At 39.6% G+C, this 22,294-nt stretch overlaps 2 protein-coding genes across 2 annotated transcripts in view; one reads left to right on the top strand and one right to left on the bottom strand.

Moving 5' to 3' along the window:
- The first annotated feature begins 368 nt into the window (after positions 1–368).
- Slc24a5 (solute carrier family 24 member 5) lies at positions 369–19,147 on the top strand. The gene is made up of 9 exons (XM_027421974.2): positions 369–498; positions 1,131–1,310; positions 11,332–11,415; positions 11,505–11,608; positions 11,930–12,030; positions 13,692–13,972; positions 16,293–16,499; positions 18,268–18,369; positions 18,825–19,147. The coding sequence occupies exons 1-9, from the start codon at positions 369–371 to the stop codon at positions 19,145–19,147; spliced, it is 1,512 nt and encodes a 503-aa protein (XP_027277775.1).
- Myef2 (myelin expression factor 2) overlaps positions 15,052–22,294 on the bottom strand; it is a 39,411-nt gene continuing 32,168 nt past the window's right edge. Inside the window, 1 exon segment of the mRNA XM_027421973.2 lies at positions 15,052–19,893. Coding sequence (XP_027277774.1) covers positions 19,730–19,893 — 164 coding nt within the window. The 3' untranslated portion in view covers positions 15,052–19,729.

Here is a 22,294-nt window from a genome sequence, read left to right as displayed (position 1 = left end):
CTCCTAGAGGCAGGGGCAGGAGAGAAAGAAGGGCAGCATCAAGAAAAATCGGGCGCTCACACATCTAAAGAAAGTCAAAGGCAGTGTCAGGATGAGGACATTAAATAGATCCAGCATGAGCACAGACGCAGGCTGCCCGGGCCTGCCCTCGGAGACCCCGTGTGGAAACAGCTGGAGATGCTTATCTGTGCCCCTCCCCAACTCCTCTAACTTCCTTGGGGCTCGGGTCTTCTGATCAGAGGAGCTAGGCTCCTGTGCTGGCCTCCTAAGCTGTGCCCCGCGGCAGGCACTGGGCAGGAAGGAGCCTCCTCACATGATTCAGCATAAGCCTCGGTTGCTCCCTTCCTGAACCACATACTGCAAAGAGCATGCTGAAAATGCAGACAAAATGGGGCCCCACTTGGACAAGAAGGGTCCTGCTGCTCGGGATCTTCTGGGTCTCTGCATACCTTCCTGTCCGTGGTGTCTCCCTACCCCGGCGCCTTCCAAGGGCCACAGGTAGGTGGACAATGGATTCAGACACCGCGGTCTCACATCTAAATATGGGACAGAGAGGGGAGCCCCCCGCCCCCCACATACACACACACTCCTGCTGTATCTATTCTGCTTCGTGGCACCACGGAGGATAGGAAACACACTTGATAGACAGTGCGCTCTCAAGAGTGTTCCGCAGTAGTTCACAGAGACCAGGGCGAACTGGCTGCACTTTTCTTTGTTGGAGAAATTATCAGAGCATTCTACCAGAAATTCTGCAAGCAGGGGATGACTCTTTGGAGGTCCGAGGACAGCGTGGGCTCTGACAACAGAAAATGACATTGGCCAGTGGCCAGAAATCCTTACTCATCAGGGCCATGGTTTCTTCTTGGGGAATCGGGCAGTTTCAGAAATACCATTTAGAAGCAACATGCAGGAGCACTGCAATAACTCTTTGCTTTAATTCTCCCCTATCAGCTCATTTAGTGACATCATCTCTTCCAAAGACTAAGGTTTTGTATCCTGCTCGTACTTCACATTTCCACTGATTTCTCCATATTCCAATCAAATACCCCCAGTTCTGTCATGGTGGACTTGAGATGTGTGACTCCAACATCTTGTGATCTTCTCCTTTGCCTTTGCCTTTGCCTTAGCAGGAAATGGCACGCAGTGTGCATCCTCTCCAGCGTCCGAGTTTCCCGAAGGGTTCTTCACGCAGCAGGAGAGCACAGATGGAGGCATAGTGATCTACTTCCTCATTATCCTCTACATGTTCATGGCAGTGTCTATCGTCTGTGACAAGTACTTCTTGCCCTCCCTGGAAATCATCAGTGACTGTAAGTTGCTGGGAAGCTCTCCTGTGACCTCCCAAAAGAGCTGTCACACAATTCGCTATGCAACAGCTCAGTAACTGCTCTTCACCTCAGCTGGCAGCCGAGTGTCAGTGTCTGTCCTGGGGTCCTGTGTGGCTCATCCTGGAAGTTCAGGCAAGGGCGCATCTTGCCGTTATTATTACACGCTGGTTACTTCCAGAAGCTTGCTGTGTGTTCTAGTGGCTAGGTGGCTGTTAGAAAATGGTCCCAAGAATGTGCCCTCCATGTGCCCCGGTACTCAGCTTCCTATTTGCAAACGTTCTTTGTTGTTATGCTGAGTAGGTGATAAGCAGTTGTGACTGAGGACCTCCTTTCACTCTACTCCTTTACTGGCATCCTGCCACTAAGAAAACTGATATTCATGAACCAATAAATAAATAAATCCTGAACTCCATGTAAAGTGATCTCAGCTATCAGAAAATGATAAATTTAGATATTAAGCACTAAGTGTTAGTAATTTCTGGAAACAAGATCAGATAGAAAAAACCTCTTGCACTTATAGATTTCCCAGAACTCTGAGTATAGTAGGCCTTTGTGTGTGCACTGGTTCCTAAAGCAAGGGAAAGTGATGGCTATGCCATCTACACAGAAATGCCGGTGTCTGCAGTCTGTCCCAAGGTTGGTTAAATTGTTGAGCATCTTCATTTCACAGAAAAGTCAAAGTTAAGGGCTGTGTCCTATTGCAAGACTACAGGGAACAGCATCCTCCCCAACTCCATCCCACACAAGCACACACACACACACACACACACACACACACACACACACACACACGCTCATGAATTGAGTGTCAATGTTCTTTTTTCCATCCTCCCACCCTCCACTCTTGCTGGAATGCTAGGCAAGTTACTTTTCCTTTTCACAAACACCACCATCATCCTTAAGAACTAAAGCAGCACCTGTTTGTTTTATTTGTTCAATAAAATAAGTTTATCATAATTAATATTTAATAGACACAAGTGGGTTTTTTATGTCACCAGCATATTTTATGTTGATAATACATGGCTATGTTCCTGTTAGCTTATTTTAGTACATTATTTTTATTTAATGAAATGCACCACAAGGCTAAACCCACCTACATTTGTATCTCTTGAAGATCCCCAAAGATCCCTGAGCCTACCATTTTGCAAGAGTATTTTCTGTCAGCCTTGAGTATTGCTATTGTATACCCACCCATCCATCCATCCATCCACCCATCCACCCATCCACCCATCCACCCATCCATCCATCCATCCATCCATCCATCCATCCAAGGGTCTTTACTTTTCCCAATATTTCCCATATCACATATCTTCAAAACCATGATTTTTAATGATAGTATGACAGTCCATGATCCTATGACCATAGTGCCCAGTGAAAATCTATCATTTTAACTATTAATCTCATAGGATTGCTCTAAATAGTATTATGTCCATATTGTATAAATTCTTGGCATACTTCTCTGATTAAATGACAAATCTATGGATATTTTAGCGTTATGATAAATATTGCCAAAAATATTCCATGAAGGGTATGTCAGTTCCAACCTCCATAGCATACAGCAGCATCCAATCCTGGAAATGAGTATTAGTTTTAATATCTTTGACAATTATGTTAAACTAAAAGTTCATGTTATAGAATTCATATTTCTCCCATTTGTAAAGTTGGCTATTTTTACTTTTGTGCTTTCTTGCTCTCATTTGGTTGGAGAGTGTTTGTCTTGTTTTTCCTACTAACTTTTTCATGACTTTAAAAAGTTCATGCATATATACACTAACATAATTTTTATAATTTTTTGGTTTGTCATTTCCTTTTATATTGTGTGCATTCATAGTGTTGAAGTTGAGACATTTTAAGATTAGGAAGTCTGCTTTGGCTTTTCCTTCAGTCTCACTTTTGAAAAGATCTCTTTAACTGCAGCCTCCAAAAGCAGCAGCTGCTGCTGCTTATTTGCTTTTCTTCTACATTTATTCCTCCCACCCCAAACTCATCTTCATAGAATACATGGTTTTGCAAACTTGATCAACTCTCACATACTACATACATCTATATGTCTGTTTCCATAATCCTCACTGTAACTGTCTTTTCATTTTTATGTCAGCACTGCACATTGAGCTAGAAAATGTGAAAAACTGAAAATATAAAATATTGCTCACACCTCACTAAGAACTGTAAGGTTCAATGACTCAGCTGAGCTGACTGAATAAATCTAGCAAGATTTCTGTTTATAAAAGTTGCCTGTAAATGGCAAAATACAAAAAAAAAAAAACCTTCGTCCTGCAGAAGCCATAACTTACTGCATTAGAAGTTAGATCATGACCTCCACATATTCTTCATTAAGTGATTTCCACCATACCACTTGTACAATTCTTTGAAACATCGGCAAATATGCATTTCTCAAGAAAGTCACTGTTGTCAACACAACACAGTAGCTATTAGGATGTGTAATGGATGGATACCCACAGGACATGACACAGAAGCCAGTCTTCCTCAGCTGTAATATTTGACTCAGCTCTTGAGTATCAGAAAGACTGCCTACACCACAAGATGAAAGTAGTGCTCCTTCAACCCACTTGTTAGAGTATTATCATTCCTCTGCCAAGGTCTGCTTTGAAATGTCAAAGGACAACATCAGCAAGAAGAACCAATCGCCACAGTGTGTCTCCATCCACAGGAACTGGCTTCCAGAGTCTGCAAGCCTTTCCTCCATGCCCCTTGAGAAGTAGAGTTGTACACTTCCACTCATTTCATTAGCTAATGAGAAATAACATAATCCTCAGAATATTCCATGAGTATTCCACATTCGACCTCAGATACCTATCATGATGCAATCATGGAAGCCCAAGCACATTGTGTGTATATATACATGGATGTGTGTATCTGTACATGTGTGTGCATATATATATATATATATATATATATATATATATATATGGCTTCATCTACATAAGAGCCTTACAAAATAAGGACTAGTTTTACTGAGGAGGAAAATGAAGCTAAGCCCACACAGCCAGTACAAAGAAAGCCCTATTGTCTCTGGTGTTCCACAACCCAAGCATCATGTCACCTGCTATGTGCTATACTTTTATATATCCTCTTTTGAGATTAGTTACCATCATAGGGTGGTTTCAGAAGACCAGTTCTATTTGAGCAATCTTCAAGCCATTTTCTGACCAAGGGCAGAAAAAAATTTTGACAAAAACATATATGAGGCATTCACTGTAACCATAATGCATACTACAAAAAGCAAGAGTTGTTTACTGAAATAGGACTAGACTCCTAGAACCTATTGAGGGTTGTAAATTAATTTTATAAACATTTTCCAAGATGTCTAGGCTTTCAGCCTATTATTTTTCCTAAAATACAGATGGGATTACTGTACACTAGTATGGAATTCAATGGTCATATAAAATGCTGAACTTCCTGTTGGTATGTATATATGCTTTAGCTCAAATAAGGCTGTGATGGACGAACTGATGGGCCCCTGTCCCAGTACAGTGTCATCGCCCTAGTGCTCTCTCCTCTAATTGCTGGTGCCTTACTGGGTCAGCAGCAGAGTCTTCAGAAAGGTGAAAGTGTAGGGGTCTCAAGACTACAACCTTCATGTGAGGGAAGGGTTGGAAGCAGTGGAAAATAGCCTCTTATTGACAACATGGCAGGACCCTAGCCAGGTCAACAGGTGTTCTGGCTCATTCTGCCTATCTATGGTTTGCTGGCAATTTCTCCTTAGAGCTGCTGCCACTAAGGGCTTCTAGCAAGAAGGGTCACAAAAGCCACACAGCCCCATTCATAACTTTCAACCCTGAAAAAGCATGCATTTCTCTCTACTGGAAGGCCAGAGACAGTCTGACAGTTGTATGAAACCCACATCAAGAAAGTGATGCTGGTTCTCCCCCTTCCCCTGACTCTGTCATCTTCACCCTTCTCCTCTGCCCATTTTGACTCAGATTTCAATTCTGTTTCTTTTCCCTTTAGGTTGGGGTGGAATGGGGAGTTACAGGAGATTCTTTGAACGCAGAGGTCTAAATTATTTCACAGGGAGAATAGCTGCTCATCATGTTTTAACTGGAGAAAAGACCTGGCTTCTGTGGGGAGAAACAGAACACAGACTCTGCAAAGGGAGGTAAAAGATCAGGTCAGCTAAAGCCAAGGGAACTAGGATATGAGGTCATAAACCCAGACTGTCCTCACCCTTGCCAGTTGTGCTTGCTAGACCATGATGTGGAGGATGCTGAGGAGTGGGTGGGGATACAAGAGACAAAGAAGAGGTAAAGGATTCCTCTTTAAATGACAAGAAGAATGGGGCCTTGGTGGTGTGTGGTCATTTCAGAATGGCTCAAGAAGCTATGTCAACAACTTTCCCACTTGGTTTGTGAAGTTTGTTACACTCACCTGTAGCTATGTCTTACTTCTTACTTGCTTGGGGATTTTTTTTTCCCTTTTATCTTTTCCTCCTATACGTTCATGTGCTCAATGAAAGGTCTACGACACTGCTGAACATACAGGAGGGCTGGAGGTGGAGACGCAGCAATCACATGGCATAATTGCTAGAGTGAAATAACGGAAAGTGTCCAGCCTAGAGACAGACACACCTGGGTCTAACTCCCAGCTCTGCAAACTGCTAGAGCTTGGGCAAGTGCTTAACATCTTAGGCATGCCAGCTGTGAAGCAGAGAGTTTACTTCAAAGAACTCTGTCCTATATACGTGAGAAAATATAAGTGAACAAAGGAGATAAGCACTGAGCATTTTTACAGAATACACTTAGAAGGCTATTGAGACTCCTTTACCAAGGAGAAAATTAAAGTGTAAGAAGGGAAATAAGTCAATAAAAATGTGCTTGGAGCAAATACCAAATCTGTGGTGCAACTATGACAGCTTGAAGCCCATCTGAGGGTAAAAACATCAGTCTCACAAGGCAAGACGTAAGCTTATAAAGCCTTTACCTAACAACCCATGTGGCAACTTCACACTATTTAAAGTTCCTTTGGGTTTTTTTCTTGAATCAACATCCTTATTGTATTATTCCATTAGTAATCTTTGTTACAAAAGCAATCTCTAAATATAAACTAACGTATACCCATGAACACACAGCTCAACTAAGAGTCCCTCTTCTGTCTACACAGTGATGAGATGTGCATCTCTTTATAAATAGAATACAGCATAAAAACAGTATCCTCTTGCAGCAGGTATCTCAGGTATACTGAATCACTCTTTTTTTTTTAAATTTTATTTATTATGTATACAGTTATCTGCATGAATGCTTGCACACCAGAAGAGGGCACCAGATCTCATTACAGATGGTTGTGAGCCACCATGTGGTTGCTGGGAATTGAACTCAGGACCTCTGGAAGAGCAATCAGTGCTCTTAACCACTGAGCCATCTCTCCAGCCCCATACTGAATCACTCTTGAACAACTTTCTTTACATTTTAAAATATCTACATAAAGAACAATGAAGCTCTTAATAGTCACTTCCTGCAGCCAAAATTCCAGTGAGCTAGCTATAAAACCTTTCATTTAAATGTTACTTCAATATGCTATCCAATTACATCTAATCTCTCCAGCATGCTAACACATTTTAAGTGAAAATGATCTTCCTGTTTTAGAAAAACAACTCAAATATTTGCCTTTTGTTTTTAAAAAGTACTTCTATTACCTCTGCATGAACCAGTGTTTGCCTCTGTTCTACAGTGTGTTTCAGACATAGATGATTTTTTTAAAAAGGTAAGTTTTAATTCCAGGTAGAGCCAACTCTAATGGGTGAAGTTGGGACTTAGTAGTTCCCAGTCTGACATTTGGAGGGCCTACAGTTTGGGGAGATTATCTGACTCTTAAGCCTCATGAAATTTACAGAGGCAAAAGCTGTCTCAAAGAACAAAGACACAGAATAGTGCCTCTTTCTCTCCCCTGCTGTGCAAGCGCAGCCTCCTGAGAGCCTGGCAGAAGCTCCACTGGTGCTTTTTTTCCTCTGGCCTCAACTGTGGGATCCTCGCACTGCATCTGCATCTATAGTAGGAGCTAAGTACTCTGTGTACTTTCAAGATGCTGGTGCAGGAGAAGGCAGAAATGTTAAAAATCAGGCTGTGTGCGAATGGCTTTCTTAGTGGGTGGCCAAATGAACCGCTTCTTTGACAGCAGAAAGATATAGGTCCTATTCTGCCTCTGACCTTGGGCAACAGTCACCATGAGGCTCAGAGGACAGGTGAATCCACTGTAATGGTACAGCTGGCAGTTTAGGGGAAATCCCTTTCCAGCAGAATCGGACCTTTAAAAGCATGATAGGGATATTTACAAATTCACTCGGTTTAAAATATGAGGTGGTGAACACAAGGCTTTTCTAAGTGACCTCTCTCAAGTTTCCCATCAAATTATTTGGCAGTGCCAGAATTTGGGTCTCCATTTTATCTTAGTTCTTTTTACTACATGATATGGAAGAGTATTTCCAAAAACTATCACAAATTCCCAACTGGGCATTACAGAAAATAATACACTTAGGAGATAATCCAGTGGATTTTAAAGCCATTTCATTGCCACAATGCTGTACATTATGTAAGCAATATGTTGGCTATAAAGAAAGCATACCTTAGACATCTATATCTGCTATCTCTTGAGGTAAATGTGGTTGTTCTTTCAGAAAAACAGAGAAAAGGAATAATAGCAATAGGTGAAAAACCGAACAATTTATCTTTAGTAATAAACTACAGCAGAGGAAAATGTTACCCAAAGGTCAAGAAAGACAATGCCAATCTACTGTAAAGTTCAGAGGTATAAACCATTTTACAAAATATTCTTACAACAATAAAGCAGGGTTCGTAAAAATACCTTTGAAGTTTTATTCAGCCATCTAGCAGAATCTTTCCTTTCATAACTACAATTAGAGCCCAGGGAAAAGCAACAATGCCTTTTGAGGCCAAAAGCATTCCAAAGGCCACTGCTTTTCCCACCTTGATGCAGCCCAAACCAACGCCGTTTCTCTCTCCAAACAGTTTGTGTAATGAAGCAGTCTTCAGGGAGGAAACTAAGGGAAGACCGGTCACTCACTGTGCAGCACCACTGTAAGGTGAAATGCTGTCTTGTTCCAATGTCTTCCCTCACTGGTTCTGGAAGGCAAAGCCTAAGAATTTGTAACAGTAATTTTTAAGTTCTTGGAAATGTGCTAGGAAACTGTCAGGGATTCTTGGCTCCCAATAACTAATTTTCTCCTACTTAAGAACAGATTAGGGGGCTGAGGATCTGGCCCAGTTGCATGAAACCCTGGGTTCAATCCCCAGCACAATCCGGGGGTGCTGGCATTGCTGCAATCGAATCTGCTGCGAGGCAGAGGCAGGGAGAGAGATCAGAGGTTAAAGGTCATCTTTGGCAACACAGTGAATTCAAGGTCAACCTGAGATACACTCCAAAAAGGAAAAATATATATATATCAAAAACATCAAATATAGTTATGATGCCAATAGCACAAAGGCATGGCAGTGCTATTGCCCACATAGGTCTGCACCTAATTCCCACATTTGTAATCTTTTACAATCCATGACTTGACAAGGTTTCTTTACTCCAAAGTCCTGATTTGTTTTAGGGGGTGTACTGGCTATTAAAGCCAGGGACTTGTGCATAGCAGACAAATGCTGTAAAATATAAATTCCAAAACTCACATCTGAGGAGAGTTAACTTATGAATACGAAAGTAAGTTGAATACCATATTGTAAGATAGCGCCTCCATTTCTAAAATGAAACACTGAATTATAGAACAGTCTGCTTTGCCTTTTTTTTGTTCAATTTAAAAATTCTATGGTAAATTAGTAATATATGTACATACGTGTGTGTACATTTGTCATGTTGTATACACCCTGGGGGTTTGGTTCTGGAACATCTCCAAGAATGCCAAATTCTGAGGACACTTAGGTTAAGCATATAAAATGATCTATTATGTGTTCACCACCACCCCCTGAGTACTTCAAGTCATCTAAACGATTTATAACTAACACAATGTGCAGTGTTGTTCATGGGGAAAGAAGAGTCTTGTCCATATTCAGAATGAAGGTAATTTTTTTCTTTGAATATTTTGATGCATGAGTGGCTGAATCTCAGGCTATAGAACCTATGGGGACAAGGCTAAGTATGTATGATTTATATATGTCCCACATGTATGACACTCTCAAGCACTAAAACACTATGAAAGCTCTCAAAGTCATTACTTATTTCTCCCTTCATTGCTCACTGAAGTCCAACATTTAAGTGATACAAAGGAACAGATAGGAAAGCCTTGACTGAAATCTCATTCCAACTGTTCTCAACCCTGTTCACAATTAAGTTGTCAGGTGGCAGAAGACTAGGAGTAGCACTGTTTAGAGCCTCTCACTGAACAGTTCCAAAGGATAAAAATGGTGGCCGGGCCTTTCCACTAACCTTTTCTGTGTTTCAGGGTCCAAAAGGCCATACATGATGAACCTTCAATCTTACCATCTATTGTTCTCCTTTGTGCTCTTCAATCCAGACCTGGGTCTGTTTGAAATATACAGGGTCAATAGATGCTGCCCCGGGATGTCTGTAGCCATTTTACCTGCCTATGATTCTCTTACCCACATGCATGGGTAACACTTTCATTTTGAAGTCTCCCCTCCGGTTATTTCTAATTCCATGACATTTTAGATCTTGCTGCGTCGAAAACCCAGATTTTGCTTGTCTACCTTTCCCCCACACTATAAGCAGGAGCTTTTGTCTGTTCACTGTCATGTCCTGACACACAAGCATCTGGCATAGTGGTATTGGTACTCAGCAATGAAAGTCGGTGCTTAACAAACTGCCTCCAAAACTAGTAGTTTAATATGAAACATTTTTATTGTCCCTCAAAATTGGGGTGGGGGTTGCAGGAGGGGCTTCACTGAGCTCAGCTAGCTGGTTCTTGTTTAAAGTCCCTACCGCAGTTATAGTGAAAGGATTGATACGGAATCATTGAAGTCTTTTTATGTCCTGTCATCTGCCTGTGCTAGAGCCTGGGAGGAAAGAAAGACAGGTTTTGTTTTTTGTTTTTTTTTCTTTTGGTTTTTCGAGACAGGGTTTCTCTGTGTAGCTTTGGAGCCTATCCTGGCACTCTGGAGACCAGGCTGGCCTCGAACTCACAGAGATCTGCCTGCCTCTGCCTCCCGAGTGCTGGGATTAAAGGCTTGTGCTACCAACGCTCAGCCATGACTTCCTCTTATTTTCCATTAGATAATGGTGTTTGTTTTAAGTGTGAAAAAGAACTCAATCCAGCCTCATTGTAGATGTTAAGAACCTTTCTTCTTCCAAGTTAGGAACCTCAACTCTGTAATCTATTTTTCAAGGCAGTTGTTTTTGCAGCTCACCTACAGCTGGAAGCCATCAACTCTGAATTAGCTAATAGCTAATTTTTATTTACATTTATTAATTTTACATTTTTTTACATTTTACGTTTTTTGCATTTATTTTTATTTTACATTTATTAATTTGTTTGGGAGCAGAGACATGCTGTGGCATGTGTCGAGGTCAGAGGACAACTTTTAGTCAGTTATCTCCTGCTATGTGGATTCTGGGAATAGAACTCAGGCCATCAGGCTTAGTGGCAAGCACCCTTACCCCTTGAGCCATCTCTAGCCCTGACATTTTTATTATCTTGTGTATGTGTGTATATACATGTACAGGTGTTATGGTGCTCCTGTGGAGGCCTAATGACAAGTTTGTGGGGTCAGATTTCTCTTTCCACATTTCCATGGGTTCCGGGAATTAAACTCAGGTAGCCAGGCTTGCATGGTGTCTTCACCCACTCAATCATCTCACCAGCCCTCCTCTCTTTTCTGTAAAAATGTTAAGTAACGAATTCATAAGAAAGCTAAGATACAAAATTCCTCTATTTTCTAAGACAAATGCTTCTCTTTCCAGCTTTAGTCAGTATTGGTGTAATGTAAGGCATAATGTGAGTATCGTTTATGCAGCACTATTGTATACTCCTTGTCATTTTGTCAGCCATACTAACCATTTCCTTTATCTTTAGCCCTTGGATTGTCGCAGGATGTTGCAGGTGCAACTTTCATGGCAGCAGGGAGCTCCGCCCCTGAACTAGTTACTGCCTTCTTGGGTAAATATCCCTTCAACTTGCTGCTTATTCAGTGTGATTTTAATTTCTTCTAGTCTGCTTTAACTTACCTACTAATATCTTGCTCCTAGGTGTATTTATCACAAAGGGAGATATTGGTATCAGCACCATTCTAGGCTCTGCAATTTACAATCTCCTTGGCATCTGTGCCGCCTGTGGCTTGCTATCCAACATGGTAAGAAATCTATTCAGTAAGATGTATTGTCTTGACAGATTTTAAAATTAAACTGCCTGGATGAACAACATAGCACTGGAAATGTATTCAGTCAAATTTAATAACCAGTAGAAAAACATTTATTTAATTTATTTAACCCACAAATACCTTTTATTAATCAAATTTGTAAGTCAGTACAGATTTCTTTAAAATTGTTTTCTCTTTGTAATATGTAAAACATAACAATATTTTTCCACAAATATACAAGCAATTTCGGTATTATACTAAACACTGTCCTTGAATTACTTCCGCTGTAATGCAGTAAACCAAACTGTTTTCCAGATTTCAACAATTTCACCCTGGCCCCTGTTCCGAGACTGTATGGTGTACGGAGTTAGTGTAGGAGCAGTTTTTGGCATAATATTTGACAATCGAGTTTACTGGTAAGTTTCAAATAATCATCACTCCTGTGTAAAACATAATTACAGGGAGAAATTTTCAAATCTGATGGCTTGCTTAGTAGTGTAGTTTTCAAAAATGCTACTTCAACTCACTTCAAGGACCTGTCACTTGAGCGCTACTCCAGTCTCAGCTGGTTTCCTCACATGACTACTGACGGCTTCTTCTTTCTACTGAGTCATTTCCTTTTCATCATCAGTCAGCGTCCCTCTCCTAGTCATTGGAGACAGCCGCTCTTCCTTTTACCATGGCCTCCCTGTTCAGAACTTTCCCAGTTTGTTGTCACTTAAAGCTCCAACTGTTGGTGCTTTCTTCTACAGTGTTGTTGCTTAACTGACCTCGATTAGAAGTGGTCAGGCACAAAAGCTTGGAGAACAAGTAAATGCCCCTTCATTCCTGCAATTTCCCTCATCTTCCAAGAATGTTACATGTCAATATTAACCTGTTGTTTTCCCAAACGAAGTATCTCTATACCCAGCTGGCCCAAGAAAATGAAAAAAGCAAGTGACTCATTGGGCAGACATAAGCTTCCCAAATAGGCCCAAGCATCTCCTAGGCCAGTAGTCCTCAACCTTTTTAATGCTGCAACCTCTTAATATGGTTCATGCTGTTGACCCCCAACGATAAAATTATTTTGTGGCTACTTCATACCTGTAATTCTGCTACCATTATGAATCATAATGTAAATATCTGATGTGCAGATAGCCTTAGGGGCCCCCTTGACAGGGTTGTTTGACCCCAAAAGAGTTGCAACCCAAAGGTTGAGAACCACTGTCCTAGGTGTTTATCATTATGCTGGGCACCACAAAATAAATATAAAACATATGGCCACACATGTATGGGTCTAGAGGATGCCCAAACAGGAAGAAAAACAAGATAAGTGAAAAGCCAGACTGCTAGTACAGCAAGGAACCCTGGGATTCAGTTGTTATCTATAAGTGACAGGGACCATGAAAATATCTAAGTACATAAATACATTCCCTCATTAGGGAATTCAGAAACTAATTTTTTTTTTCATTTCTAGCTGCAACAGAGAAGTGATTCACTGGCTATGAAATAAAGTAACAATATTCAAATGTGATGAAATTAGCTAATTACAGTAAAATGGGAAATCATGGATAATTCTTGGTGCCTCATGTTGGGTTCCCATTTTTTGATAATACCTTTGATTTCTTGTGAATACAAGCCAAATTCAGCTATAATAAAACCGTCAAAAGGGGGCACAATAGTAGCACAGACCTGAAATCCCAAAACTCAAGTAGAAGAGGTAGGAGCATTGTGAATTTCAGTATTTGAGGAGAGAAGGTATATAGTGTTCAACACCAGTCTGGGCTATTCAGGGAAATACTGTCTCAAAAGCCAGTAATACGCCACCTCCAACTTTCTTCTAAATCTCTACAGAGCAAATTTCAAAGTTCAACCTAAAATCTAACATATTTTGAATAATTCACACAAAAGTTCTTATACCAGAAAAATCTAACAGTATATTCTTTTCCAATCATTAAGTATTTGGAGAATGTAGTAAGTATGTCAATGAAATAATTTGGAAAATGGCCATTATTAATTAGTTTTAGTTTGAAAAATCAACACTGTTTAAAACTTATTCTGGATTGGCTTCAACGACACACAAACATCTTGTTTTCAGGTATGAAGGGGCACTGCTGCTGCTGATTTACGGGCTCTATGTTCTGCTGCTGTGTTTTGACACTAAGATCAGCCGGTATGTCAGGAAGAAATGCAGTCCCTGCTGCCCCTGCCTTGCCAGAGCTCTGGAGAGAAGTGAACAACAGACACTGCTGGGATGGGAAGATGAGAGCCAGCTCTTCACTCGCCGTCAATCAAGGACAGACAGTGGAATATTTCAGGAGGAGTCTGGTTACTCCCAACTTTCTCTAAGTTTACACGGTCTTAGTCATATTTCTGAAGGTAACAACACCATCTAACCACTAGAAAAAGTTCTCATTTCAAGGTAGTAATTAGCATATGCCTATGAAACACACTATGGAGTCAGAGATGAAGTGCAAATCCTGGCCTTTTAAGAGCCTCCAATAAACATTTTTAAAATCAGCTCAAGTGTGCAGAAGGGGGTATACACAGATGTGGAGGATAGCAGTCAGCCCTGGGTGCTGTTCCTCAATCCTTCTCCACCTCATTGAGACTACACTCTTTCAGTGAACTTGTAGCTCACTGATTAGACTAAGCCAGCTAACCAGAGAGCTCTAGGGATCTGTCTCTGCCTTCGCAGCACTGGGGTTACACAGATAGGCTGCCATGCTTTTTTCATATGGCTGCTGGGGATCTGAACTTCACAAGCCTATGCGCCAAGCACTTTACCCACTGAGCCACCTCCCCAGACCCCAAATCAGCTGAAATTACAGTGTAACTACCATAAAAATAAATAAACTGTTACTACTATGGTTCACACATTAGGCAGATTGAATAAACTTAGATAACATTCAAATGGGAGATGCACATGGAGAAAAGAGCATTTCAATTGGGTCTTGTGGAATAGAAAGTCTTTAACTGAATAATCTGATATTGTAGTCAGGAAGCAACAACTGACACCTTATTGCACAGATAATCTGGGGATTCGAGCACGATCTATGGACTGAGTCCAGGGGACACTAGCAAAGGCTTGCTCTCATGGGTGCATAGACAGAGCTACGGAACACATGCTCTCCTGTGTGCAGAGACAGAGCTACGGAATACAGGCAAAGAAAAGAAGCAGAGGAATGTTGGACAGGAAGGAAGTGAAACAGAGTCACGCAAGGCAGGTTCTGAGGAGTAAAGTCACAGAGCTACTCACAGTATTCACAGGAGACTGAACTAAGATGACAGGACATGGACAAAACAGACATGGCAGTGGGGATAGAGCCCAGGCGAGAGCATGGAAAGGAAGCATCACCAAACAAGGGCAGCAGCAGAACCATGAGAGGAGATAAAACTAAGGCTTCAATCTCCACTGGTGACAAATGCAGCCATTGAGGAAAGAGGGGTGGTTTTGAGGAATAGTAAGGAAAAAAAAAAAAAAAAAACAGGTGGGAATGAAATGTGTGAAGCAGAAGCTAAACGTGAATTTGGTATGTTCGATATAACAATGTCATTTCTGACCAGAAAACTTTATAAAAAGTGATTCTAATTTCAGTTAAGTGATTAGGAAGGAAGTTTCTAGTTTATCATTTAAAAAAAAAAATGACACATGACTTTTTTCAACCTTACAAAACATACTTCGTAGTCTTTAAGGTAGAAAAGATTTATAACAACAACAAAAAGCCCTCAAAAGTATCAATCAAAATGTTCGTATTAAAATTTTATCTAAATTAATGGTGCATTGCTTGAGTCTTGGTATGAGCCAAGTATGGTATAAGTGCCATATAAATTAGTCCACAGCCCGATCAGTCTCACTTTTATCCAATCTAGTCATCCCTGTGCCCTGAGCACACACTCTAGAGCTATACCAGGAGACTACTAGGCCCAACTTACTCTAGGTTCCTTCTAGCAACTGAAGCACGAATTTAGTACATGATAAGACACAATGGGAATGAGAATTAGATGGAACATTCCCTAAGCATGTATTGGTATACAACAAACCATAAGCCTCATCAATTTTGGAAAAGGGATGAAATGAAATACCATGGGTGGGGGAGGTACAAGAGGTGGGGGGTGTGGGTTGAGGGGAAGGGGAAGTGCCAAGTTAATCCTAAAAGTTCCTAATAATCCATACTGCTCCATACTATTCTGCAAAGACTGTCACCAGAGCATTCAGCAAACAGTTCAAGACATTTGATTCAAGTCCTCAGAGAAGGAAGGGGAAGTTGAGCATCACAGCTTATGTTGTCTGCCTAGTTTCAGTTAAGTTTCTTTTGACCGGCAATAACAGTAATGAAGTATCCAAATGTTTGAGGATCAGTGGTTCTCACCCTTCCTAATGCTGCAACCCTTTAATACAGTTCCTCATGCTATGGCAATCCTCAACCATAAAATTATTTTCATTATTACTTCATAGCTGTAACTTTGCTACTGTTATGAATCATAATATAAATAACCATGTTCTCTAATGGTCCTAGGCAAACCCTGTGAAAGGGTCATTCATCCTCCAAAGGATGACCTACAGGTTGAGAACAACGCTGTAGATAGTCTTTCAAAAATGTGTGCAGTGCAGTAATTTCAACACAGCCTTCTAAATGGGCCTTTGAGAAACAGGTCATTTGAGAAAACTCAAAATTGTTTAATTTTTCCATAACAGACCCACCAAGTATTTTCAGCATGCCTGAAGCAGACGTAAAAAGAATTTTTTGGGTACTCTCTCTTCCTATTATTACATTACTTTTTCTGACAACACCAGATTGCAGAAGAAAATTTTGGAAAAATTACTTTGTGATAACCTTTCTCATGTCTGCACTATGGATATCTGCATTCACATACATCTTGGTTTGGATGGTAACAGTAACAGGTATGTCATTAAGTAAAATAGCACAACAAGAAACTAATCTCATGTAAGAAGAGACTGCAAACATTCATTTAAAGTAGTCTCTTTTCAGAAAGACTAAAAACTAGTGTTGTTTACAAAAGATGAAAGCTTAATATCACAATCTAACAAGCTCATTTGGGTTTTGTGAGTTAAATACAAGGGCATTTCCCACTATTACACAGTCTGGGGTATAATTCATAGGACCCCTTAATTACATAGGGTTCATGAGAACTCTTCATACTGAAGCCTAATCCACAGTGGAAACCAGAGAAAGGAACTAACTGGGGTTAGGGGTAAGCAGTAGGTGCTTGCTGTTTAACTAGATGTTTTCTTTTGCTTTACAATATGGCAATGGAAATACAATATAGATGACTAAGTGAATATAAAAGTTTTGTATTAGGCTTCTAGTATCTTCACAAGTAAGTTTTACTGCTTAGACATAATATGCTCTAATCCCCAATGAAAAAAATGACTATAAATAGAAATAAAAATTAGGATTTTCCTTCAAAAAGATGAACTGTAACTAACTTACATTAGAAATGAACAATCTCAGCCAGGCGTTGGTGTCGCATGCCTTTAATCCCAACACTTGGGAGGCAGAGGCAGGCGGATCTCTGTGAGTTTGAGACCAGCCTGGTCTACAAGAGCTTGTTCCAGGACAGTTTCCAAAGCCACAGAGAAATCCTGTCTTGAAAAACCAAAAAGAAAAAGAAAAAGAAATGAACAATTTCCTTCTGACATGCCTAAGTCAACCAACCTGTTTGTATCAATGAAACTCACTGACCAGTTGCACCCGGTCATCTATTTACATGTATATATTGCTGTTTTTACATTGGGGTGACTCAAGAATCTCAACAGAAATGACCACAATGACTGCAATGATGAAATAATTATTACCTGGCCCCTTCTCCAAAATGGCTGACCTCAACTTCTCCCAGATAACTAGCTTTATTATAATTATACTAACAAAAACAAAATAGTTTTCTTTTTTATGATGACAATAAGAATGTCCAGGTAGTTTGCACATTCACTGTATCCAATTTTCCTAATCGGAATATTTTACATTAAAAGAGTAGAATCAAATATAAGGTCACACATAATAACTAAGATGACAAACAGCACTGTTCTTATTCTAAACCATGTTTTCAATTACAACATTAACAGTTACCTGTCCCTACCCTTTTTACCTGCCCTCTGGTTTTCTCAGAATGAACTCATGTCTGCTATCAATTTGATACAAGTATTAAGAAATTGGTGCCATATGTTAGACTCAGACAGGAAAGTAGGTCCCTGTCTACCTCAGAGATCTATGTACTTCCCTAAAACAAAGCAAACAGTAAACAAAGTAGCATGTTCAAAGCCCTCATTTCAATCTAATAATGGATAAAATTACTATAAGGTGTTTAACTCTCAAGTATTTTAACTTCAAGAAAACAGAAAATAAATAATTTCACCACACAAGCCAACAGTGATAGCCACTGCTTTCCTCAGATTCCAAATGAGGATTTCTTATTGCTCAATATCTTTAGATATCTGTCATTAAAAATGTGTGCTGCCCTGGTTAGCCAAATTATCAACATGTTTCAAATACTTTGCCATCTAGAAACCATATAAGCAGCATATATTGGTTCAAAAATCTAGACATACCTAAATACTTTTCCTGAATAGGGAAGACACATCCAAGCTGTCTTCAAAACTGCTTCATATAAGATTTGTGATGTGTAACCTGTAGTCTCTGTGTCTATTACAGGGGAAATACTAGGAATTCCAGACACAGTAATGGGCCTCACTCTATTGGCAGCAGGTACAAGCATACCAGACACAGTCGCAAGTGTGTTAGTTGCAAGAAAAGGTAAGACTGGCAGTCTCCCAGAGGCACTGGCTGTCCTTTAAGCTTGAGTACCATAAAGCAAGTAAAAGGAAAGGTAATAACATACTTTGAGGAAAAAAGAAGTGACTCATGGGAAGCATTTAGTTTTTAATAGGTTAATTCCACCAACCCAACCCCCCAAATACTTTTTACCTGAAATGTGCATTAGATGGTAATTCACTGTCAAATGAGAATGAAAAGCAACAGATAAGCTGCACACCTTATTAAAAATGGTTTAATAAATAAAGGTAATTATTAAATAAGTGTTAAGACTTTAAATACTAACTCAAGGAAATACAAATTCAATAAGACTCTTGCTCTAACAATAATTTTTCTAAAACTAACCAACAAAAAGTATCCAGTGTTTTTCTTATGAAGATTATTAATAAAATATAATATTGGTGTGCACATTTTAACAACATGCTGTTCTTTTGCAGGTAAAGGAGACATGGCTATATCTAACATCGTGGGATCCAATGTATTTGATATGTTATGCCTAGGTCTTCCCTGGTTTATTAAGACTGTACTTACAAATCCATCTGCTCCTGTAGAAGTGAATAGCAAGGGACTCACTTACATAACCATCTCTCTCAACATTTCAATTATTTTTTTGTTTTTGGCAGTTCATTTTAATGGCTGGAAACTAGACCGAAAGTTGGGGGTGGTCTGCCTAGTGTTATACTTAGGACTTGCTACCTTATCGGTTCTATATGAACTTGGAATTATTGGAGGTAACAGAATACGGGGCTGTGGAGTTTGATATTTTTAATAGTGTTGTGTGGGAAAGGAATGGTAGAGGGGCAAAAAAGAAGGAAAACAAAAACAAAATAAAGAAAAAAAAACCCAACCTATGTCTTCATTTAGGACAAATAAAAAACTCCCTCAACTTTAGAATGTGACACTTAATTACTATTCTTTATAAGTGGAGAAAAGTAATTTAAACCAAACCAAAATCACATCCTAATTTGTCTGAGCCCTTTCTTTTCATTAACAATTTGATACAAAGCAGAGATTTGAGGGGTTAAAGTGTCTGTTAACTTATAGTAAGATTGGGGAAATTAGAACAAACAAACCCTACTACTGGAAACAACAAAATGGCTTATTTCATTAAAATGGTGTGTCCATCCATCGAAACTGAATAACCAGACTTGCCGACTTTAGAAACGCAAACTTGAGATAACGAAAATCACAGTATATTTTTCAACATTATACTGTTAAAAGCTGGTGGGAGTTTTAAAAGTTCATTTTTACAGCATTTGTAAGCATACAACATTACTAAAAAAATGACTTTTACTAGGAGATTCAATAAACAGATGAAGGAATGTTCCAACCATGCTTGAAATTATGCATTACGATCCAAGCGAACATCGATTTCCCTGCCACTGATTTTGATGCCGTTCATTATTCTGCAGGCCTTTTCAGCTGACTCAGGGGATTCAAACCTAACTGTCCCGCAGCCTTTTGACTTGCCATTCTCCATCTTTATTTCTGCAAACATTACATGACCTGCAAAAGAGAGTTACACACTTACTAGTCCATTTAAATGTGTTCCATTTCACTAGACAAGTTGTGAACTCCTCATAGCAAAGGACATCACAGGTAATTTAGTTAAACATATTAATATAAAATACATATATATAGGCATTATCAATCTATGGTCTGAATATAATTCCTATATAACTACATATACATACATATTAGCCACATAAAATTGGAATTGGACAATGAGTTTGGTTTTAAATCTCCAATTTCTAGAGTGGATGTTATAGCAATAAGGCTAGATAGCACGAATACTACCAACTCACCATGGCCCCTAACAAGATGACACCTTTAATCAAAATCTCCTGAATCTTCTTCCTTCTCTTTTATCTTTATTTCACACATTCATCCTTATGAGAACAAATGTCCATAAATCTAAGTTCTGCCAGGTCACAAAAGGGCCATCAATTCTACTTTTCAACTACTGTAACAAAGCCATCTAGTCAATATCACAATTTGAATCCAAAATCTTAAGGATGACATCAAATAAGGAGATTGTTATAAAAGACAGCAGATTTAAGTCGGGCAGTGGTGGCACACACACTAGGGAGGCCGAGGCAGGCGGATCTCTGTGAGTTCGAAGCTAGCCTGGTCTACAAAACTACACAGAAAAACCCTGTCTTGAAAAAGAAAAAAAGAAAAAAAGAAAAAAAAAAGACAGCAGTTTTAAAACAGTAAAGATAAAACAATGATGTGTTAAAGGGAAATTTCAGAAAAGCTTCTGGAAAGAACAACAAACCCTGACAACTGTTTTTACACAATTAACATACAATTAACATCACTGTTAACATGTGAAAATCTATAGTTACTGTATGATCAGTAACATCGAAATACAAAGTAGCCTTAAAATTACCAATTAAATCAAAGTACTTCTGAGAGCAAAGAGGAATGACAATCACATACAAACAAAGACAGAACAGTAAGACTACAGCTCAGGCCAACTGGGATGCACGATGATCAATACAAGCAGGCCATAACTTGAGGGCACAACTACTTATGTACTACTTCCCCCACTCAGGATGCACCTGTCATCAAATCATGCTAGACTTTGAATATTACAGCAGCTACATTACTGTTTACAAAGGGACAAAAAAAAAAAAAAAAGAGAAAAGTAAAAGGCAAGGGTCTCTGAGATAAAGGAAATGAATACTATTCTTAATGAATAAGTCAACATCGTTTTCCTGTTAGCAGCATGAGCTAAGTGACCTCTTATCTACAACATCCTAGGCTACTTTTGTGTATCCATCACTTTCTGCTATTGCACTTCTTTTCAAACCCCAACTGATAACAAATCCTTCACCTTCTCAACTCAGAGACAATGTCAGACTGATTCAGAATCAGGAAATTCTTGAGTGCATCCCTAAGAGTTGTAAAACACATTAATCCCACAAAAATTACATAATGATTAAAGTAGAATGAAAAAATATTTAGCCCACAAGGAGTAAAACAGAAAAGAAAAAGTAATCTTAATTTCTAGTGAGAAAAAAATTCACAGAATTACACTGAAATATATATAAAAGAAACATTAGTGGTTGTCTTAGTCAGAGTTACTACTGCTATGATGAAATACAAGACCAAAAGCAAGTGGGCTTATTCAGCTTACATTTCCAAGTCAATGTTCATCATCAAAGGAGGTCATGACAGGAACTCAAGCAGGACAGGGACCTCGAGGCAGGAGCTGATCAAGAAGCCACATGGAGGGGTACTGCTTACTGTCTTGCTCTTGCTGCTTGCTCAACCTTGCTTTCCAGTACCCAGGGTCAGCAGCTCAGAGATGACACCACCCATAATGAGCTGGGCCATGCCCTATCAATCACTAATTAAGAGAATGTCCTACATGGCTGTCTACAGCCCAATCTTAATGGAGTCACTTTTCAACTGAGATTCCTTCCTCTCAGATGACTCCAGTTTGCATCAAGTTGACACAAAATTAACCAGTACAGTGGAAAACAGTACAACTTCCAAAATCCTCCAGCATGTTGGGAACTGGCACCCAGGAAGGAGCAACTCCATTAAGGCAGCATGCTTTGGCACATGGCACTTAAAACACTGACCTCCAAGGGCTACTGCGAATTTTACAGCATTTGAAGCTGGAGGTTCTTCCCTTATTCTAATTTTATCTAAAAATCTAGGTTTTTTGAAGTTCCACAGCATAGGGTTATAAATAACAATGGAGTTTACTTGAGCTAGAATCTTGAAAACACATTACTATCTCTTGCATTAACTATCTTTCAATATTATAGACAAGATTCTCTCTTTCCACTTTCCTCTTCAAGTGCCACCATTAGTTTAGGGTGTCATCACTTAGGCATTCAAACTCCTAAGTCCACAATGGTCTGGTCTGCCCCTTGATAAGACCTCTCAGCTA

Source organism: Cricetulus griseus, chromosome 6 (genome assembly GCF_003668045.3).
Source record: "Cricetulus griseus strain 17A/GY chromosome 6, alternate assembly CriGri-PICRH-1.0, whole genome shotgun sequence".
In the NCBI taxonomy this organism is placed as follows: Eukaryota; Metazoa; Chordata; class Mammalia; order Rodentia; family Cricetidae; genus Cricetulus; species Cricetulus griseus.
This window is presented reverse-complemented; position numbering and strand designations above follow the sequence as displayed.